Here is an 18,128-nt window from a genome sequence, read left to right as displayed (position 1 = left end):
TGGTCATTTGTGCAGATGCGCCTCTGTGTGAAGGTTGGTGTAGGGTCCTTTCGTTCCTTTGACTAGACAGAGACAGAACTGATAGGATGAATTTCTTTTATTGAACAGGATTTAAAATTAAATCATTACAAAGTGAACAGAAAGAGGAAAACTGAAAAGAGAGAGAGAGATACTTTTCCTGCCAATCCTGTACTGATTAAAGCAGAACTCAAAACAGACTCTGGACTGAACTAACAACATAGAGCTGTGACTACAATATATGTAATTCATTATCTTTGTTCCTGTAATTGTTTGGCACATGCTGTCTCTAACTTGGAGAAGCAACTTGCAGATGTTGTTTGTGAAGAACTTTGTTTGGCTTATGAAAAAGCCTGTTTTTACTGGCATTGTACTTTCAAAAGTGCAATTTTTCTAGCTAACACAGCATGCCTTCTGAGTCTTAAAATGTGGTCAAGTTAGCTTTAAAGTATCGTCAAGCTAGTTAATCCCTACAGTCTAACATTTAAATGTAATTGGATAGACAGAGATATCTTTAAATAAAGTCTTTGCTAAATGAAGCAAACCATATACAGGCTCAGCAATTGGCTAATTGGTGAATCAGTTGTATCTTACCTTAAGCCTGCATGATGCCAGAAGTTCTTTGCCACTGTTTAACTGTGTGTCTACCATGGAGGAAAGTGAATGGTGCTACCTATGATCTGCATTGTGCAACTGTGCACTGCCACTATTGAGGTAAGATGGGACTATCCTCCTGCTCTTTGTAGAGTCTCTATTGATGGTAAAGTTAAGGCAGCAGTTACCTTGAAAGCCAGTGGTGGGTGTATATTATGGGGTAAACCTTTTGGAACTGAGATGGGGAGAAATTTCTTCACCCAGAGAATGGTCAGCCTGTGGAATTCGCTACCACAGAAAGTGATTGAGACCAGAACATTGCAGGAGAAGTTTTCCCATCCCGTCCGCCACGGAAAAGTAGTGAGCGGGACAGAGCCCATGTTGACCTCAGGTAGGATTTTCCAGCTTTGGGGGGAACGCAGCAGGAACATCCACCTTGTATGTTTTCAGGAAGGAGTTAGAGTTGGGGCTAAAGAGATCAAAGGATATGGAGGGAAGGCGGGGTCAGTCCATTGATTTGGATGATCAGCCCTGAGCATAATGGATTATGGAGCAGGCTTGAATGGCCGAATGGCCTACTCCTGCTTCTAGTGTCTATGTTTCTATTCCGGTTATTTGTTCAGCATATAATGGGAATTTTTTTTGGGAAATGTGTTTTCCTCTTTGAAAGTGACCTCATGCATGTGCAACTAGGAGTGCTTGACCCTGGAATGAGTGAGCCTCAGTAAGATGCTCTTTCGGAGAGTGGAGAGTCAGTGTAGACTCATTGGACCAAATGGCCTCCTTCTGCACTGCAAGGATTCGTTGATTCTTTGAAAGTTGCCATAGTCCCAGATGGTCATAGGGTTAAAGGGGAAGAGCTGACTGGTGGTAATTTTAATCTGAGGATCACTACACCTCAGGGGGAGGGACATTATCGGCTTTCTGAGTTTGCCACTCTGGTTGATTGATTTCAACATTTTGAGCAAGAAAGGATGTCTTACAATTATACTTTGCACCTCAGGACATCCCACAGTGTTTTACAGTCCCTTAAGTACTTTTCTGAGGTACCAACACTGCGGTAATATGTATAGGGGTCAATTTGCACACAGCAAGCTCCCACAAGCTGCAATGTGATGATGACCAAATAATCTGCAATGTTAATTGAGGGAGAAATATTGGCCACTGCACCAGGGAGAACTCTTCTTGGTTAGCACTGCTGCCTCACAGTGCCAGGGACCCAGGTTCGAATCCAGGCTCAGGTCAGTGTCTGTGCAGAGTCTGCACATTCTCCCCGTGTCTGCGTGGGTTTCCTCCAGGTGCTCCGGTTTCCTCCCACAGTCTGAAAGACGTGCTGGTTAGATGCAGTAGCCATGCTAAATTCTCCCTCATGGTACCCAAACAAGCGCCTGAGTGTGGCAACTAGGGGATTTTCCCAGTAACTTCACTGCAGTGTTAATGTCAGCCCTACTTGTGACACTAATAAACAAACTTTAAAAAATTTAAGCTTAAACTTCTTCGAAATGGTAGCAATGGGATCATTCATGTCTGGTTGAGAGGACAGCCAAGGCCTCAATCTCACCCAAGAGTCGGCATTTCTGACAATGCCGCACTCTCTTGGTGTTGCACTGGGTCGACGGTCCTGATTTTTAGTTCACGTCTCTGAAGTGAAGCTCTAATTGGGGGCAAAATGGGTTTTGCACAGGCTGGGAAGCAGTAGCATGGTAATCTTTAATTAATCAGCACTGCACTCTGTTAGTGAGGCGAAACACCAGCCTGATTTTTGCAGAATTCGGTGCGGAACTTGTCTCACCGTGATGTGTAGTGGGAATCTTAGAAACGTTATCACTGATGGAGGCTGATTGACCTGTCTGTGCTAGTGCTTGTTCACACTAAAACATGTCTCATCTAATCCCCTTCCTCCGTATTCCTTTAATGTTACTCCTCTTCCTGTTTACTTAATTCCCCTCAAAATGCCATGGTTGACTCAGCTTGAATAGCTCATTTGCAGCAAGATATTCTGCATTTTAATAATCCTTTGCACCAGCAAAAATTTCCTCAAATCTCCTCCTTCATGCTTTTTAGTACTGGCCCTAAATTTAGGCTCCTTGCTGCCGACTCACTATTGGGAGTGATCTTCCACTGCTTAGCCTCTCAAAAACCTTTCAAGAATTCAGAGGTGTCTGCAGCACAATCTTGGGGAAAAACAAAATGAAGCTTTTAAAATACAAGCTGGTTTTTGCTTTATGAGGAGCCATGGTTCAAAATTCCTCTAGTTAAGGGTAAGTTCAGTGACATTGGATTCCCACTGGGGAACAAGCTTAAAGGAAGTGTGATTGGGACAGTGAGTAGGTGACTCCGACCTTCTTGAATGTGACTGTGCAGGGGTGACACAGTGGTTAGTACTGCTACCTGGCAGCGCCAGGGACCCGGGTTCAATTCTGACCTTGGGTCACTGTCTGTGCGGAGTCTGCACATTCTCCCCGTGTCTCGTTTGTTTCCTCCGGCAGCTCTGGTCCTCCCACAGTCCGAAAGATGTACTGCTTAGGTGCATTGGCCATGCTAAATTCTCCCTCATTGTGCCCGAACAGGTGCTGGAGTGTGGCGACAAGTTAAAGCATTTATGGATTCACTCCCCATTCCTGAATGCAACATGTTGTCTACAAGTGTAAGGATGACACTGTGGCATAGTGTTTGGCATTGCTACCTCGCAGCACCAGCGATCCAGGTTTGATTCTGGCCTCGGGTGTCTGTCTGTGTGGAGTTTATGTATGCTCCCTGTGTCTGCTGGGTTTCCTTTGGGTGCTCCGGTTTCCTCACCTGATAGTTAGGGACAGTGGCACAGTGGTTAGCACTGCTGCCTCACAGTCTCAGGGGCCTGCGTTCAATTCCCACCTTTGGTCGCTGTCTGTGTGGAGTTTACACATTCTCCCTGTGTTTGCATGGGTTTCCTCTGGGTGCTCCGGTTTCCTCCCACACTTCAAAGATGTGCAAGTTAGGTTGATTGGAAATGCTAAGTTGCCCCTTAGTGTCAGAGGGATTAGCAAGGTGAATATGTGGGGCTACGGGAATAGGGCCTGGGTGGAATTGTTGAGAGTGCAGGCTCAATAGGCTAAATGGCCTCTTTCTGCACTGTGAGGATTCTTTGAAGTATAGACTCAATAAAATGTAATTCTGAAGTTTTTTTGACCTTGTACATGAAGTTATCAAAAATGCATAGATCACATTTGTGTGACATTGTCTTAGACAATGGGGTGGTACGGTTGTGCAGAGGTTGGCACTGCTGCCTCATGGTGCCAGGGACCCGGTTTTGATTCCTGATTTGGGTTACTGTCTGTACAGATTTTGCATGTTCGCCCCGTGTCTGTGCGGGTTTCGAGTGGGTGTTCCAGTTTCCTCCCACAGTCCCAAACGATGTGCTGGTTAGGTGGATTGGCCATGCTAGTTAGGAGGCGATGGTCCAGTGGTATTATCGCTCAGCTACTAATCCAGAAACTCAGCTGATGTTCTGGGGACCCGGGTTCGAATCCCGCCCAGTCAGATGGTGGAATTTGATTTCAATTAAAAAAAATCTGAAATTAAGAATCTCGTGATGTCCATGAAACCATAGAATTATAGAATCCTACAGTGCAGAAGGAGGCCATTTGGCCCATCAAGTCTGTACAGACCACAATCCCACCCAGACCCTATCCCCATAACCCCATGTAATTACCCTAAATAGTCCCCCTGACAAGTTAGCATGACCAATCCACCTAACCCACACATCTTTGGACTTAGACAAACCATTATTGATTGTCAGAAAAACCCATCTAGTTCACTAATACCCTGTAGGGAAGGAAATCTGCCGTCCTTACCTGGCCTGGCCTACATGTGACCCCAGAACCACAGCAATGTGGTTGACGCTCAACTGCCCTAAGGCAACGAGGAATGAGCAATAAATGCTGGCCAGCTAGCGACAGCCCATGTCCCATGAACGAATAAAAAAAATTCTCCCTCAGTGTACCCGAACAGGTGCTGGAGTATGGCGACTGGGGAATTTTCACAGTAACTTCATTGCAGCGTTAATGTTAGCCTACATGTGACAATGATAAATAAAACTGAGAAACTAGATAACTTAACACTACAGCATGCACAGGAGTAGGCAATTTAGCCCCTTCATTCAATCAAAAATCATGGTGAATCTCTACTTTAAATCCATCCACCAGTCTCAAGTGGATTCATAAAGCCTCAAAATGAATGATTCTCGACATTTTTTTTAAAAAGAAGCACTGTTTCTATTCAGGAAGGTTAGCATTTATCACTATTTATTGCATGACAGGAAAGAAGTGTTCAGAATTCATTGCTAGTTAGCATGTGTCATATGTGTTTTATTCTGTTGATGCTGCTTGATGTAATAAGCATGCATTGGGACAAATACTGCTAAATTCTCAGCATTGTAGCTACTTTATTAATACCATTATGCTTTAGTGATGTGTGTTATTTGCTGAAAGCAGCTTAAGTATAAAGCTTTTCTTTAAACTGGACAGATTTGTAGTTACATTAAAATGTCACAATAAAGTATCTTTACTGATTTTCTCATTACCTTTCTGCTGTGCTTTATTCTATGTGGGTGGCTTTGATTTGCCTTTTTTAAGCATATACATGTATGTGCATATGTTTCCATTTTTAAGTATTAGTGCATATTGTGTTGGTATTTTGTCATTTTTGTTTCAATGTTTAGTTTACTTTGTAAACTTAATTGAAAATTTATATAATTTCAGGATATGACATACAGTATGGCATTATACTTCTATATTAATACATTAATGAATCTGGTACACACTTTGTTTTACATCTTAACAAAGAACAAAGAACTAAGAACAGTACAGCACAGGAACAGGCCCTTCGGCCCTCCAAGCCTGTGCCAATTATGATGCCTGCCTAAACTAAAACCCTATGCACTTACGGAGTCTGTACCCTTTCATTCTCATCTGATTCATGTAATTGTCTAGTTGCCCCTTAAATGCCACTATCGTACCTGTACCACCTTCCCGAGCAGCGCGCTCCAGACATTCGCCACCGTCTGTGTAAAAAACTTGCCCCTCACATCTCCTCTAAATTTTTCCCCATGCACCTTAAACCTATGTCCCTGAGTACTTGACCTTCCTACCCTTGGAAAGAGCATCTGACTATTCACTCTGCTACTCAGAATCTTGTAAACCTCTATCAGGTCACCCCTCAATTTCCATCATTCTAGTGAGTTTATCCACCCTCCCCTCATAGCTAATACCCTTCTCAATAACCTTACTTTTTGCATCTCGGTTCGCGCTTTTTTTTATATCAAAAGAGATGGCATGGTGGCACAGTGGTTAGTACTGCTGCCTCATAGTGCCAGGGACCCAGGTTCAATTCTCACCTTGGGTGATTATCTGTGTGGAGTTTGCACATACTCCCTGTGTCTACGTGCGTTTCCCCTGGGTGCCCCAGTTTTCTTCCACAATCTAAAGATGTGTAGGTTAAGCGGAGCGGCCATATTAAATTGCGCCTTAGTATCCCAAGATGTGATAAATGGATTAGCCATGTTGAATGTGTGGGGCTACAGGGTAGGATACACTGTCAGAGAGTTGGTGCAGATTGGATGGGCTGAATGGCCTCTTCTTTGCGACTCTATAATTCTTCTCCCTGAAATTATGGCGGAATTTCGTACCTAGGTTACACGGAATTTTGACCTCTGCATATTTTGGTCAACAGTTTCTCTTCTATTTCAGATAGGAGTTTCTGATAGGAGATGGCACGGTGGCACAGTGGTTAGCACCGTTGCCTCGCAGTGCCCAGGGACCAGGTTTTGAGTCCTGGCTTGAATCACTATCTTTGTGGAGTTTGCACGTTCTCCCCTTGCCTGCGTGGGTTTCCTTTGGGTGCTCCGGTTCTGTCCACAGTCCAAAGATGTGCGAGTTAGGTTGATGAGTACTTTTGGGATTCTACAATTCACCATTGGTGGTTTCTGCTGTCTTTAGGGAACAGGATCTGGGAAGGAGATCAATGCTGAACAGTCAGGAAATGTACAGGAGAGTCTTCATCCGGCCTTCCAGATGTAAGTGTGTTACTGCGTGGGAACGTATTTATGGCAACAGGTATTGAAAACAAGATAACTGAGAATGCGCACTGACCTCATTAATGTTGCATTAATCTGTTTATTTCTGAAGTTCTGACATTTGAAAGTGTGAAAGATGTTAAAATTACAAATGTAATTTACAAATTGCCGAATAATTGTACCTACCGGGACTGTTAGCTTTATTTTCGGTTAATTTATTTTTCATGTGTTAATTCTTTTAATGCAGAGTTTAGAAATAATCAATTTAAGCAATAATGTCAGGCCGTTTTCAGATACATCTTGCTACTTCTGGTGAACCTGTTGATAATGACACAAATATTTGGGAAATGAGCAAATTAAAACAGATTGCTGAATTATCAGTTTGGTTGCCAAAATTACCCCATACCTTTCTGTACATGCATGTCCGTCAGCAATAAACCAGCTACCAGTGATGGGCATGTCATTGGCAGAGGTATGGAATATAATAGGACATAATGTTGGAATTGTATAAACCACTGGTGAGGCCCCATCTGGAGGTATTGGGCCCAATTTTACCATTGTGTCGCATTCGTTTTTGGGCGTGAGGCCATTAATGCGATCCGTGCCCATGTCCGCACAGATGCCCATTTTACCAAGGCCTGAAAATGGCCGCAATCCGATTTGCACCCGAAACGGGCGCAACAACAATTTAAATGTATTTGCATGCATTTAGATTGAAGTAATGAACTGGCCGCCCAACTTTATCAGCATTTCCCCCTTTACCATCGAGTTCGCCCGTCCAGATTCAGCACGAGACAGAAATGCCCGGCGAAAAGTCTGTTTCAGGTGCTCCAGCGGCTATAGAGGTAGGTTCAGAGCTTCCGGCTGCTCTCTAACTCAAATCGGGGAGGGGGGGTTGAGGATGGGGGGGGGTGGGCTAGATCATTCTCTGGTTGGGGGGGGGGGGGCGGTAGGCGGCGTGTGGGATAGGGGAGGCCCAATCTTCTTCTGGTGGGGGGAAGGAGGAGGCGGGTCAGATGTACCTCTAGTGAGGGGGGTAAGGAGGGGGGGAGGAGGGCTGAGAGAGGCCAGATCATTGTCTAGTTGGTTGCGGGGGGGGGGCGGGGTGGGGGGGAGGTGGAGCGGGGAGGGGGGGGTGGGGTGGGGGAGGAGGGAGGCCTGATTGTTGTCTGGGGAGAAGGGTGGAGGGGAGGTGGGTCAGATGTATCACTGGTGGGGGAGAAGGGCGCGAGAGAGAGGGAGGAGAGCAGATCGTTGCCAGGTCGAGGCCCAAACTTTCTCCGGGAGGAAGGGGCAGGAGCAGAGAGGATCCACTGTCACTCTGCAGTGATCGGTGGGGGGAAAGGGGCAGAGGGTCATGATTGGCCTGGGTAGCGGAGAGGGGGGTGGGTAGATAAAGGGGGTAGTTATGTTGTAGGGATGGGAGTGATGTCTGTGGGGATCATCACTCCTGGGCTGCTTTATCCGTTTTTAGCAGCCTGGCAATGATGTGACAGTGGCAAGATTTTGAATTTTTTTTTCTAACTGTACATGCGCAGTTCAGAGCTCCGATCGTATCGGGCACGATAAGCCCCGCCCACAACGCGATTCAGACCCGCAATTTTTTTTTCAGGCTAAGTGCGTGCCTGAAAGCAGATTTCCAAGTTAGATCTGAATCACGCCCAGATTCAACACTTAGAATCAAAATGGTAAAATCAGGCCCAATGTGTCCAGTTCTGGGCCAGAATTCTCCAGCCACTCACACCCCTCTACCAGCGCGGCCAGTGAGAACGGAGAATTTGGCTGAATTCTCCGTTCACTGCAGCGGGACTGGAGAATCCCAGCTGCGGGTGAGGTTGGAGAACCTGGCCCCTGGTCACCACATTGTAGGAAGGATGTAATTGCCCAGAAGGGAGTGCAGAAGAAGCTTACAAGGATGTTGCCAGGGTTGGAAAAGTGTAGCTATGAGGAGAGATTGGATAGATTGGAATTATTTTCCTTGGAACAGAGAAGACTGAGGAATGACTCGATAGAGGTGTGCAAAATTATGAGGGGAAGAGATAGATTGGACAGCATAAAGTTGCTTCCCTTGGTGGAAAGTTCTAGAACCAGGGGACATGGATTCAAGATAAGCGGCAGTAAGTGTAGAGGAAACATGGGGAAGAATCTTTTTACACAGAGGGTGGTGGGTGGCTGGGATTTACTGGCTGCATTGGCGGTGGAGGCAGAGGCACTAAACTCTTTTAAAAAGTACCTGGATCTGCATCATTAGTGCTGTAAGCCACAGGGCTATGGGCCAGGTGCAGGAAGGTGGGATTAGAAAAGGCCCTTGGGTGTCCTCAGGCTGGCATGGACAAAATGGGCCAAATAGTCTTCTATGCTGTAATCTTTCTATGGTTCTATTGTTCTATCTGAACTGCCATTCTTATATCTCCCATTTTAACTCAGGCTGGCTGAAACAATTTCACAACTACTAAATGGGCAGCATCATGGACCCAGGTTCAATTCCAACCTTGGGCATCTGTCTGTTTGGAGTTTGCACATGCTCCCATGTCTGGCTTCCTCCAGTTGTCCGCCCATTGGCAAAGATGTGCAGGTCAGGTGGACTGATGATGCAAAATTGCACCTTACTGTCCAGTTAGCAATGGGAAAAGTGTAGGGTTATGGGGATAGGGCAGGGGACAGAGCATAGTTAAGATCTCTGTCAGAGAGTCAGTACAGACTCGATGGGCTGAATGGCCTCTTCTCCACTGTAGGGAATCTATGATTCCCCAAACAGCTCTACAGCCAATGAAGCAGTTTCTGAAGAGTACCCACTATTGTAATCTAGGAAACACAGCTGCCATTTGTGCACAGCAAGCTGTCAGAAACAGCAAATGATGATGACCATACCACCTGTTTTTGTGACTTTTAAATTTGATTTGATTTATTATTATCACATGTATTCGTGTACAGTGAAAAGTATTGTTTCTTGCGTGCTATACAGACAAAGCATATTGTTCATAGAGCGGGAGGGCAGAATGTAGTGTTACAGTCATAGCTAGGGTGCAGAGAAAGATCACCTTAATGTGAGGTAGGTCCATTCAACAGTTCATTAGCAGCAGGAAAGAAGCTGTTCTTGAGTTGGTTAATATGTGACCTCAGACTTTTGTATCTTTTTCCCAGTAGAAGAAGATGGAAGAGGGAATGTCCAGGGTGCATGGGGTCCTTAATTATGCTGGTTGCTTTGCTGAGGCAGTGGGAAGTGTAGACAGAGTCAATAGATGGGAGGAGGATGCTGGCATGATTGATGGATTGGGCTACAGTCACGAACTTTTGTAGTTTCTTGCGATCTTGGGCAACAGCAGGAGCCATGCCAAGCTGTGATACGACCAGAAAGAACGCTTTCTATGGTGCATCTGTAAAAGTTGATTGCGGGATAAATATTGGCCCGGAATTTCCCTGCTGACCTTCAAAACATGCCAAAGGATGATACTGGAATCTACCTGAGAGGGTGTGAAAGGAATTACATGGAGTTATACCTCTGTCCCGAAGATCAGGCCCTTGGCTGTACTGGGGGGAGGATTTCAAAGGGAGAATCAACAGTGGGTACAGAGATAGAATTGTATCCTAGGAAGAAATGAAGAGCAGGAAGAAGAAGAAAAGTGAGATCATCGTGGCGAAGTTCATTGTGAACATGTTTTGGAATGTTGCAGAAGCGCTTACTTGTCCTGGACAATTGCCCTTTGCTAAGTGATTTAAGTTGCTAACATCGGATGGTTCTACCAGTGATACACTAATAGTTAGACTGAAAAAGTTAGAGATAAAACAACTTTTAACATCAGCCTAACTATTGTAAACACTCAGATCGATTCCTGCAAGGGACTCCTCCTACAATGTCAACCCCTTGGGTGATCCTCCACCCCACTAAGTACACCCCCTCCAATGGTCTTCTGCATCCCACCCCTCCCCCCCATCTTCACTAGATTCCCCATAGTGCTTGTGATAGTGACTTTTAAGGGGCATCTGGACAAATACATGAATAGGATGGGAATAGAGGGATATGGTCCTGGAAGGGTAGGGGGTTTTAGTTCACATGGGCAGCAGGGTCAGTGCAGGTTAGGAGGAGGCACATTCGCAGGATAAGGGTTCAATCAGTTAGGACTGAAATGAAGAGAAATTGTTTCACTCAAAGAGTTGTGAATCTTTGGAATTCTCTACCACTGAGGGTTACAGATGCTCCATCATTCCAAACATTTATCATAGAATCTCTACAGTGCAGAAGGAGGCCATTTGGCCCATTGTTCATAGAATCCCTACAGCGCAGAAGACCATTCAGACCATTGGGTCTGCACCAACCTTCCGATAAAGCCCCTCAGGCCCCTATCCCCATAACCCCACATAATTAACACGCTAATCCCCCTAATCTACACCAGTGGGCAATTTGGCATGGCCAATCCATGTAACCCATACATCTTTGGAACGTAGAAGGAAACCCAGACAGAGACAGGGAGAACATGTAAACTCCACACACACAGTGACCTGAGATCAGAATTGAACCCGGGCCCCTACTGCTGTGAGGCAGCAATGCTAACCATTGTGCCACTGTGCCAGCCATTGTGTGTGTGCCTGTTCTTTGAAAGTGTAATCCAACTAAAACCCACTCTGTCATTGCTCTTTCATTTTCAAAATGGCACTGTCTATTAAGTTTGTGTGTTTGTTTAAAGCATCTTCAGCGTAATGTAGATTAAGATTTGCAGGGTCGAACTTTCTATCAGTTTTGAGATACAATATTGCATCTCTTTTTATCGAAATGTTTTGATTGTAGCAAAACAAAATTCTCTCTTAAAATAGGTGTCATTTTGTCCCACTAGGTACACTTAAGCTTCTGCATCAGGGTATATTTCATTTAATTCTGACTCAGACCTTGAACATATGAATCGGCAAGATGTTGACCTATTTATAATGATGAGACATTGGAACTGAGGATACACCTGGCCTTGCTTGTCTTTTGAATGAACATTACACATTGCCTTTGTTTAAAAAAATGGGAGATAATTTGGTGGTGGTTGTGTGTGTGTGTGTGTGTGTGTGTGTGTGTGTGTGTGTGTGTGTGTGTGTGTGTGTGTGTGTGTGTGTGTGTGTGTGATCATGCTGTGCGCAAATTCACAACATTAACTGTCGCTGACAGTGAGAAACTACAAACGGTCGTGAATGTAGCCCAATCCATCACTCAAACTAACCTCCCATCCATTGTCTCTGTCTACATCTCCCACTGCCTCGGCAAAGCAGCCAGCATAATTAAGGACCCCACGCATCCTGGACATTCTCTCTTCCACCTTCTTCTGTCAGGAAAAAGATACCAAAGTCTGAGAACACATAGCAAGAACAATTTCTTCCCTGCTGCCATCAGACTTTTGAATGGACCGACCATATATTAAATTGATCTTTCTCCACACCCTCGCTATGACTGTAACATTTCACTCTGCACTCTCTCCTTTCCTTGTCCCCTATACACTCTATGCTCAGTATGCTTTGTCTGTACAGTGCGCAAGAACCAATACCTCTCACTGTATACCAATACGTGACAATAATAAATCAATTCAAATCAACAGTCACTACACATTACATGTAACAGGTTTGAAATCAGGTGTGACATGTATGCACCTCTTCCCATTTTAATAGTTGCCACTCAATATTTTTAAATGAGAAATGGTGAGATACATAAATGCCCCATAACAATACAACTTTAAATCCATGGCCAAAATCTTCCATCTTCATTTGCAGCTATGATTTCTCAGTGCCGCTGACCATGACTGGAGTTTTAGTTAGAGAGTCAAATTTTCTGTTCTCGTTACGGGGGAGATCAGAGAATCCCACCCTCTGCATTTTCTGATTCAATACTAATAAGCACAGACACAAGGTGGAATTTTATCGGTATGTCAGCCTGAGGTCCGTACGATCCTGCCTGAGGCCAACGGAGAATGCCGTTCTCCGACCCTCGCCCCACACCATGGAATCAGAGTGGGCGTGCTGGTAAAATTCCGGTTGCTGTCTGGTATTCTCCGGTCTCGTTCGCCCTGCTACCATTGCAGGCGAGAGTTTGGCGCTCAGCCAAATCTCCGTTCATGGCATGCGTGACTGGGAAATCCCAGCAGCAGGCAATGCGGAAGAATCCGGCCGACTGAGTGAAGCCCCCCCAAAGTTAGGTTACAAATTAACGTAAGTACCGTGTCGTGTTATTTTATGCTATTTTCAGAAAAGTGCGGACACATGACCACAAAATATGTCACATTGCAGCGCGGAAAACCGGTTGCAGAAAGCATTGGAAAGCCGCAGGGATGAAATCATGGCTATGTATGGTGACCTGGCTGAAGTCAAACACCAGCAGAGCGGTATGCAAGGCCACCGCTGGAAGGTAAGGGCAGACAACATATCTCTTCCTGCAGCTTGCCATTAAAGCCCTTCTACCGAGCCCAGCGTCAGAAGCCAGGCTGAGTGAAGCCTTTTCAGCGAGCGGGGAGCATCTCTGTCGCCATGCAAATGAGACAGGCCCGAAGATGTAATGAATCTTCCATCAACCTTCCCTACCAGGCTGACAGCTTGCTTTGAGGAAGGTTGTAAATGCAAGAGAGATTGTGGTATAATTCCTCAGACTGGCATTTCTGCCCCCCAGTCACCATTCGATTATCTTCCAAATTGCTGTGTTTCAGGGAGATAAAGATTTTTTATGGCTAGCTGACTTGAAACAAGCTGTATAGCTAGAAAAGCAATGGCAATCCTGCCATGCATAGCAATTTCATTGGCTAAAGACAAGATCTTCACTTATAAATTTCAAAACTCGCCGGGGCCAAGTCAGAGGGGGTAGGCGCACAATAATATAAAATATGTTTTGGCATGCAAAATTATCTAAATACATTTCTGTATGAAATTTGTTGGGGGTGTTTAATTTAGAATGTGTTTAATATCCAAAACCTTCCTGCACCAGTAATCCTGCCTGGAGGTTTTAAAAAGATTACCTCAATTTTTCATATAATGTTAATTTTGGGTTGTAGCGAGCAAAATATTAAATTTGGATTTTTTTTGTTAATTAAAATTTTGTAATTAGAATGAAAATAATTGCAATGCAGCTCAGAGCTTTAAAAAATTGATACCGGCGCCTGCTAAAGAGGCTGGCTGTTGATTCTCACAGAATATTTCTTGGCAAAATGGACAACTCTGTGGCCGTTAAGCCTGAATTGAAATCAAAGCGACCTTTTTTTGGGGGAAAATTTGCCTGCCAAGTCGTGAATGAAAATATTTGTGTGGTAAATATCGTTTGCCGCACTGTGTTCAAAGCGGAAATGCATGTTACGAATGGCACAACTTTCCCACAGGGTAGCCAACCCTCACTCCGAGTTTAGGTCTTGCCTCAGATGGGCTGTTCGCAGAGCAGCGCGAGTCATTCCCATTGAAGAGACTGCCCAAATTCGTAACTAGGTCACAGTATCACTCGAGGGAGGGGATGGACCAACTTATGGTCAGAATCTGTCCTGCACATGCTCCTTCTCAATCGATTCACTTGGTCAGCACTGTACAGTGAGTCAACTTAACAAAGCAATGTTGAATCATACAATCATAGAATCCCTGCAGTGCAGAAGGAACCCATTCAGCCCATCGAGCTTGCACCGACAACAGTCCCAGGCTTTATGCCTGTAACCCCATGTATTTACCCTAACTAATCCCCCTGACATTTCGGGGCAATTTAGCATGGCCAATCCACCTAACCTGCACATACTTGGACTGTGAATCGCACAATGTGAATCAGTGCAGAAGGAAGCCATTCGACCCCTTGAATTTGCACTGACTACAATCCTTCTTAGGCCCTATTCCAGAGGAAACCCATGCAGACTCGGGGAGAATGTGCAAACTCCACTCTGACAGTGACCCAAGCTGGGAAACGAATCCGGGTCTCTGCTGTTGTGAGGCAGCAGTGCTAACCGCTTTGTCACCATACTGCTATTAATGATCTGAGCCACTTAGTTTAATCGACATGACATAACATGCTACAAATGATGGACTACGCTCTGCATTCCCTGTGCTGATGGATTGACTTCTTTGTGGGTTGACTGGGGGTGAAAGCGGACTTTGCCAAGAAGCCTCATCTACACCCCATCTTGCTTCCCGTGAAGCTGTAAGCCCAATGACATAATGCAATGTCGCCCCTACCAACTCCCAATTAGCCCTGTGCATCCCAAATTCAAAGCAACATTTGAACTTGTGGAAAAACGTGGCCCCACAGCTGCCTCCTTGAAGACTTAACTGTCAATTATGGATCTGCCTTTGTGTCTGTTTCTCTCCCTCTGTTTCATATAATCCCTACACTGCAGAAAGAGGCCATTCAGCCCAGTGAGTCTGCATTGACAACAATCCCACCCAGGGACTGTTCCCATAACTCCGCATATGTATGCGGGTAGTCTCCCAGACATTAAGTATCAATTTAGCATGGCCAATCAATCTAAGCTGCACATCTTTGGACTGTGGGAGGAAACAGGATCACCCGGAGGAAACACATGCAGGCGTTAGGAGAACAAGCAAATTTCACACAGACAATGACCCGAGGCTGAAATTGAACCCAGGTCCCTGAAGCTGTGAGGCAGCAGTGCTAGCCACTATGTGTCATCTCCCACTATTCATAGATGGACTGCAATACTTGCTGACTAACGGCAACCATTTCCCAACCTAAGCTAATGAACTGCTTATTATGTACAGTCCACGAGAACTTAGCTCAATACCAACTATAATTTCAGAGTTTTCAGTTTGGTGGGATTTTTCCCCATCCTGCCCCCTGGTAATGGGCAGGGAGGGTGGATCCTGCAAAGGTCTGTTACCTCAGGTGGGATTTTCTGCCTTTTGGCTGAGCAAGGCTAGAAAATCCTACCCCGAAGTTTGTGTAAAAATGCTTTCATTTCAAGGTTCAACATTAAAAATAATTTTATTTTCCCAAGATATTTCTGTGGAAGAGTGACAGGTACAAATCTTGAAGTATGATGATGTTCTTGTATCAGGCTGAGAACCTAAAGATTATGGGTGGAATTTTCCTTCCTGCTGCCATGGGAATTGTAGCAGGTAGGGAGGGCGGACCACACAAAGTTCATCTCGGGTGGGATTTCTTTGATCACCTTGGGTGGGATTTTCTGTCACCTTGGGTGGGATTTCCTCGTCTTGGGGATTATGGTTCTGCAAAATTGAGTTCTATTCCATCTGGAGGTCGGGCTCCAGTTGCTGCCGTGGAACTGAATACTCTTTATGTCAGGAGAGGGGAGTTCATCATGTTCTCTCTGGCCAGAGAGAAGCAGGAAGAGTAAGCACATGGCTTTGTCAGGACAGTGGGCACCCCCATGTTGTAAGCTGGCTTTGTGGATGCCACACCTAAATGCTGAGATGTACTCCAATGGCAAAAGTAACACTTGCTGAATGCGTGGGTTGGTGTGCGACCATGCTCAGCACATCGAGTTGGTGAATGGCCACTATTGTGGCAGTGCATTCTGTCCACCAATTTATCTGTTCATTCACCTGATGAAGGAGCAGTGCTCTGAAAGCTTGTGCAAGCAAATAAACCTGTTGGATTTTAAACCTGTTGTTGTGAGACACTGTGTCCATCCCAGTCCAACACCGACACCTCCACATCATTATTCACCTCCAATACCCATCGCAACCAGAATGTACCTACCCTTCAGAAGGTGTAGGCTGGCTGAAAAATATTGCACCGAGCTCAAAGTGGTGCAAGCCATGCCTGAACATTGGGATCCCTCCTGAAATCACTCAGCAACACACTTACTGCTGGCTGGGTGCCAGTGTTATTGAAATCTGTAGGCATGAAAAATTTTCCATGTTGCCTATATGACAATGAATAGGTGTAAGTTGATAACGTGACGTCATGGTGGCACAGTGGTCGGCACTGCTGCCTGACAGCTCCAGGGACCCGGGTTCGATTCCAGCCTTGGGTGACCGTCTGTCTGGAATCTGCGCGTTCTCCCTGTGCGTGCGTGGGTTTCCTCCGGGTTCCCTGGTTTCCTTCCACAGTCCAAAGATGTGCAGGTTAAGTGTATTGGCCATGTTAAATTGCCCCTTACTGTCCCAGAATGTGTAGGTTAGATGGGTTAGCCAGAGGGAATGTGTGGCATTATGGGGAGAGATGCTTTGTTAGTGCAGATCCGATGGGCCAAATGGTCTCCAGCTGCACTGTAGAGATTCTGCAATGTTTCTGACTCCTCTGCACCCGTTTCCTGGTTGAATCCAAATGCATTCCCAATGGTTTCCCACTTTTACTGTCGGAATGTGGACATAAACTCTTAGACTATTCATCTGAAACTTCTATCACACTTACATATGATACAATGAATGGAGAAGTGTTTCAGTCGTACGCGTTTCAGATTGTATCAGAGTGTATGCTGCTTAAGGTGTATTTTTATAATTGTTTTCTGTTTCTCCACATGCAAACAGTGTTCCCCTCCTTGCACTATAAGACTGAATGCACAATGTGTTCCACCTAGGTTGAATGGGCTGGTACACCCCAGCCTGTCCAAATCCAGCTGAAGTGTTTGCGGGCAGTGAAGGATAAATTGCCCAAAGGACAATTCAATCTCAGGATTTCCCTGTGCAGCCAGCTTGGGGGCCACCCACTCCACTGGTCCAAGTCGAAGGGTCAGGACTGGGCAGGAACGACACTACCAGTCCAGCACGATGGCAACTTCTACAACGTGGAACTGTGCTTCAATCAGAGCATAGTCGCAGTAAGCAGTATTATCATCTTGGAAAGCTTAGCCTGCAAAAAAACATGAAGTGGAAGCAAATGTTTCAGCAGCTGATTTATTTTCTAGCTGGCTATTCAGCTGACCAACAGGTAAGTGTTTGGAAGTGTCACAGTGTCTCAAAAAATGGGTGGAATTTTACCAGCACGTCCGCCCGAGGTTTGTACAATCTCGCCTGAGGCCAACTGAGAATGCTGTTCTCTGAGCCTCACCTGCCTCCAGAATTGGGGCGGGCATGCCGGTAAAATTCCAGCAAGATGTTTACTCTTCATGGTTGGATGATTCTGGAAATCACCACATAATCGGTGCTGTACTTTAACTAGAGAAAGAAGCGTGTTTTTTGCTAAGTTTATTTATTAATGTCACAAGTTGGCTTGCATTAACACTGCAATGAAGTTACTGTGAAAATCCCTCAGTCGCCACACTCCGGTGCCTGTTTGGGTACACTGAGGTAGAATTTAGCATGCCAATGTACCTAACCAGCATGTCTTTCAGATTGTGGGAGGAAATGAACATGCAGACTTCTCACAGACAGTGACCCAAGTCAGGAATTGAACCAGGGCCCTATCCCCATAACCTCCTCATCTCCTTGACACTAAGGAGTAATTTAGCATGGCCAATGCACCTAGCCAGCACGTCTTTAGGACTGTGGGGGGAAACTGGAGTACCCGGAGGAAACCCACGCAAACACAGGGAGAATGTGCAGACAGTGA

At 45.3% G+C, this 18,128-nt stretch overlaps 1 protein-coding gene across 1 annotated transcript in view; it reads left to right on the top strand.

The window, feature by feature from the left end:
- The window catches only part of ofcc1 (orofacial cleft 1 candidate 1), a 213,192-nt gene that overhangs the window by 43,084 nt on the left and 151,980 nt on the right, over window positions 1–18,128 (top strand). Inside the window, exons 5-7 of the mRNA XM_080193522.1 lie at window positions 6,588–6,664; window positions 12,923–13,040; window positions 17,158–17,397. Of these exons, the coding sequence (XP_080049648.1) occupies window positions 6,588–6,664; window positions 12,923–13,040; window positions 17,158–17,397 (435 nt within the window). The remainder of the gene's footprint in view (window positions 1–6,587; window positions 6,665–12,922; window positions 13,041–17,157; window positions 17,398–18,128) is intronic.

Source organism: Carcharhinus amblyrhynchos, chromosome 8, assembly GCF_965287045.1.
Source record: "Carcharhinus amblyrhynchos chromosome 8, sCarAmb.v2.hapA, whole genome shotgun sequence".
NCBI lineage: Eukaryota > Metazoa > Chordata > Chondrichthyes > Carcharhiniformes > Carcharhinidae > Carcharhinus > Carcharhinus amblyrhynchos.
This window is presented reverse-complemented; position numbering and strand designations above follow the sequence as displayed.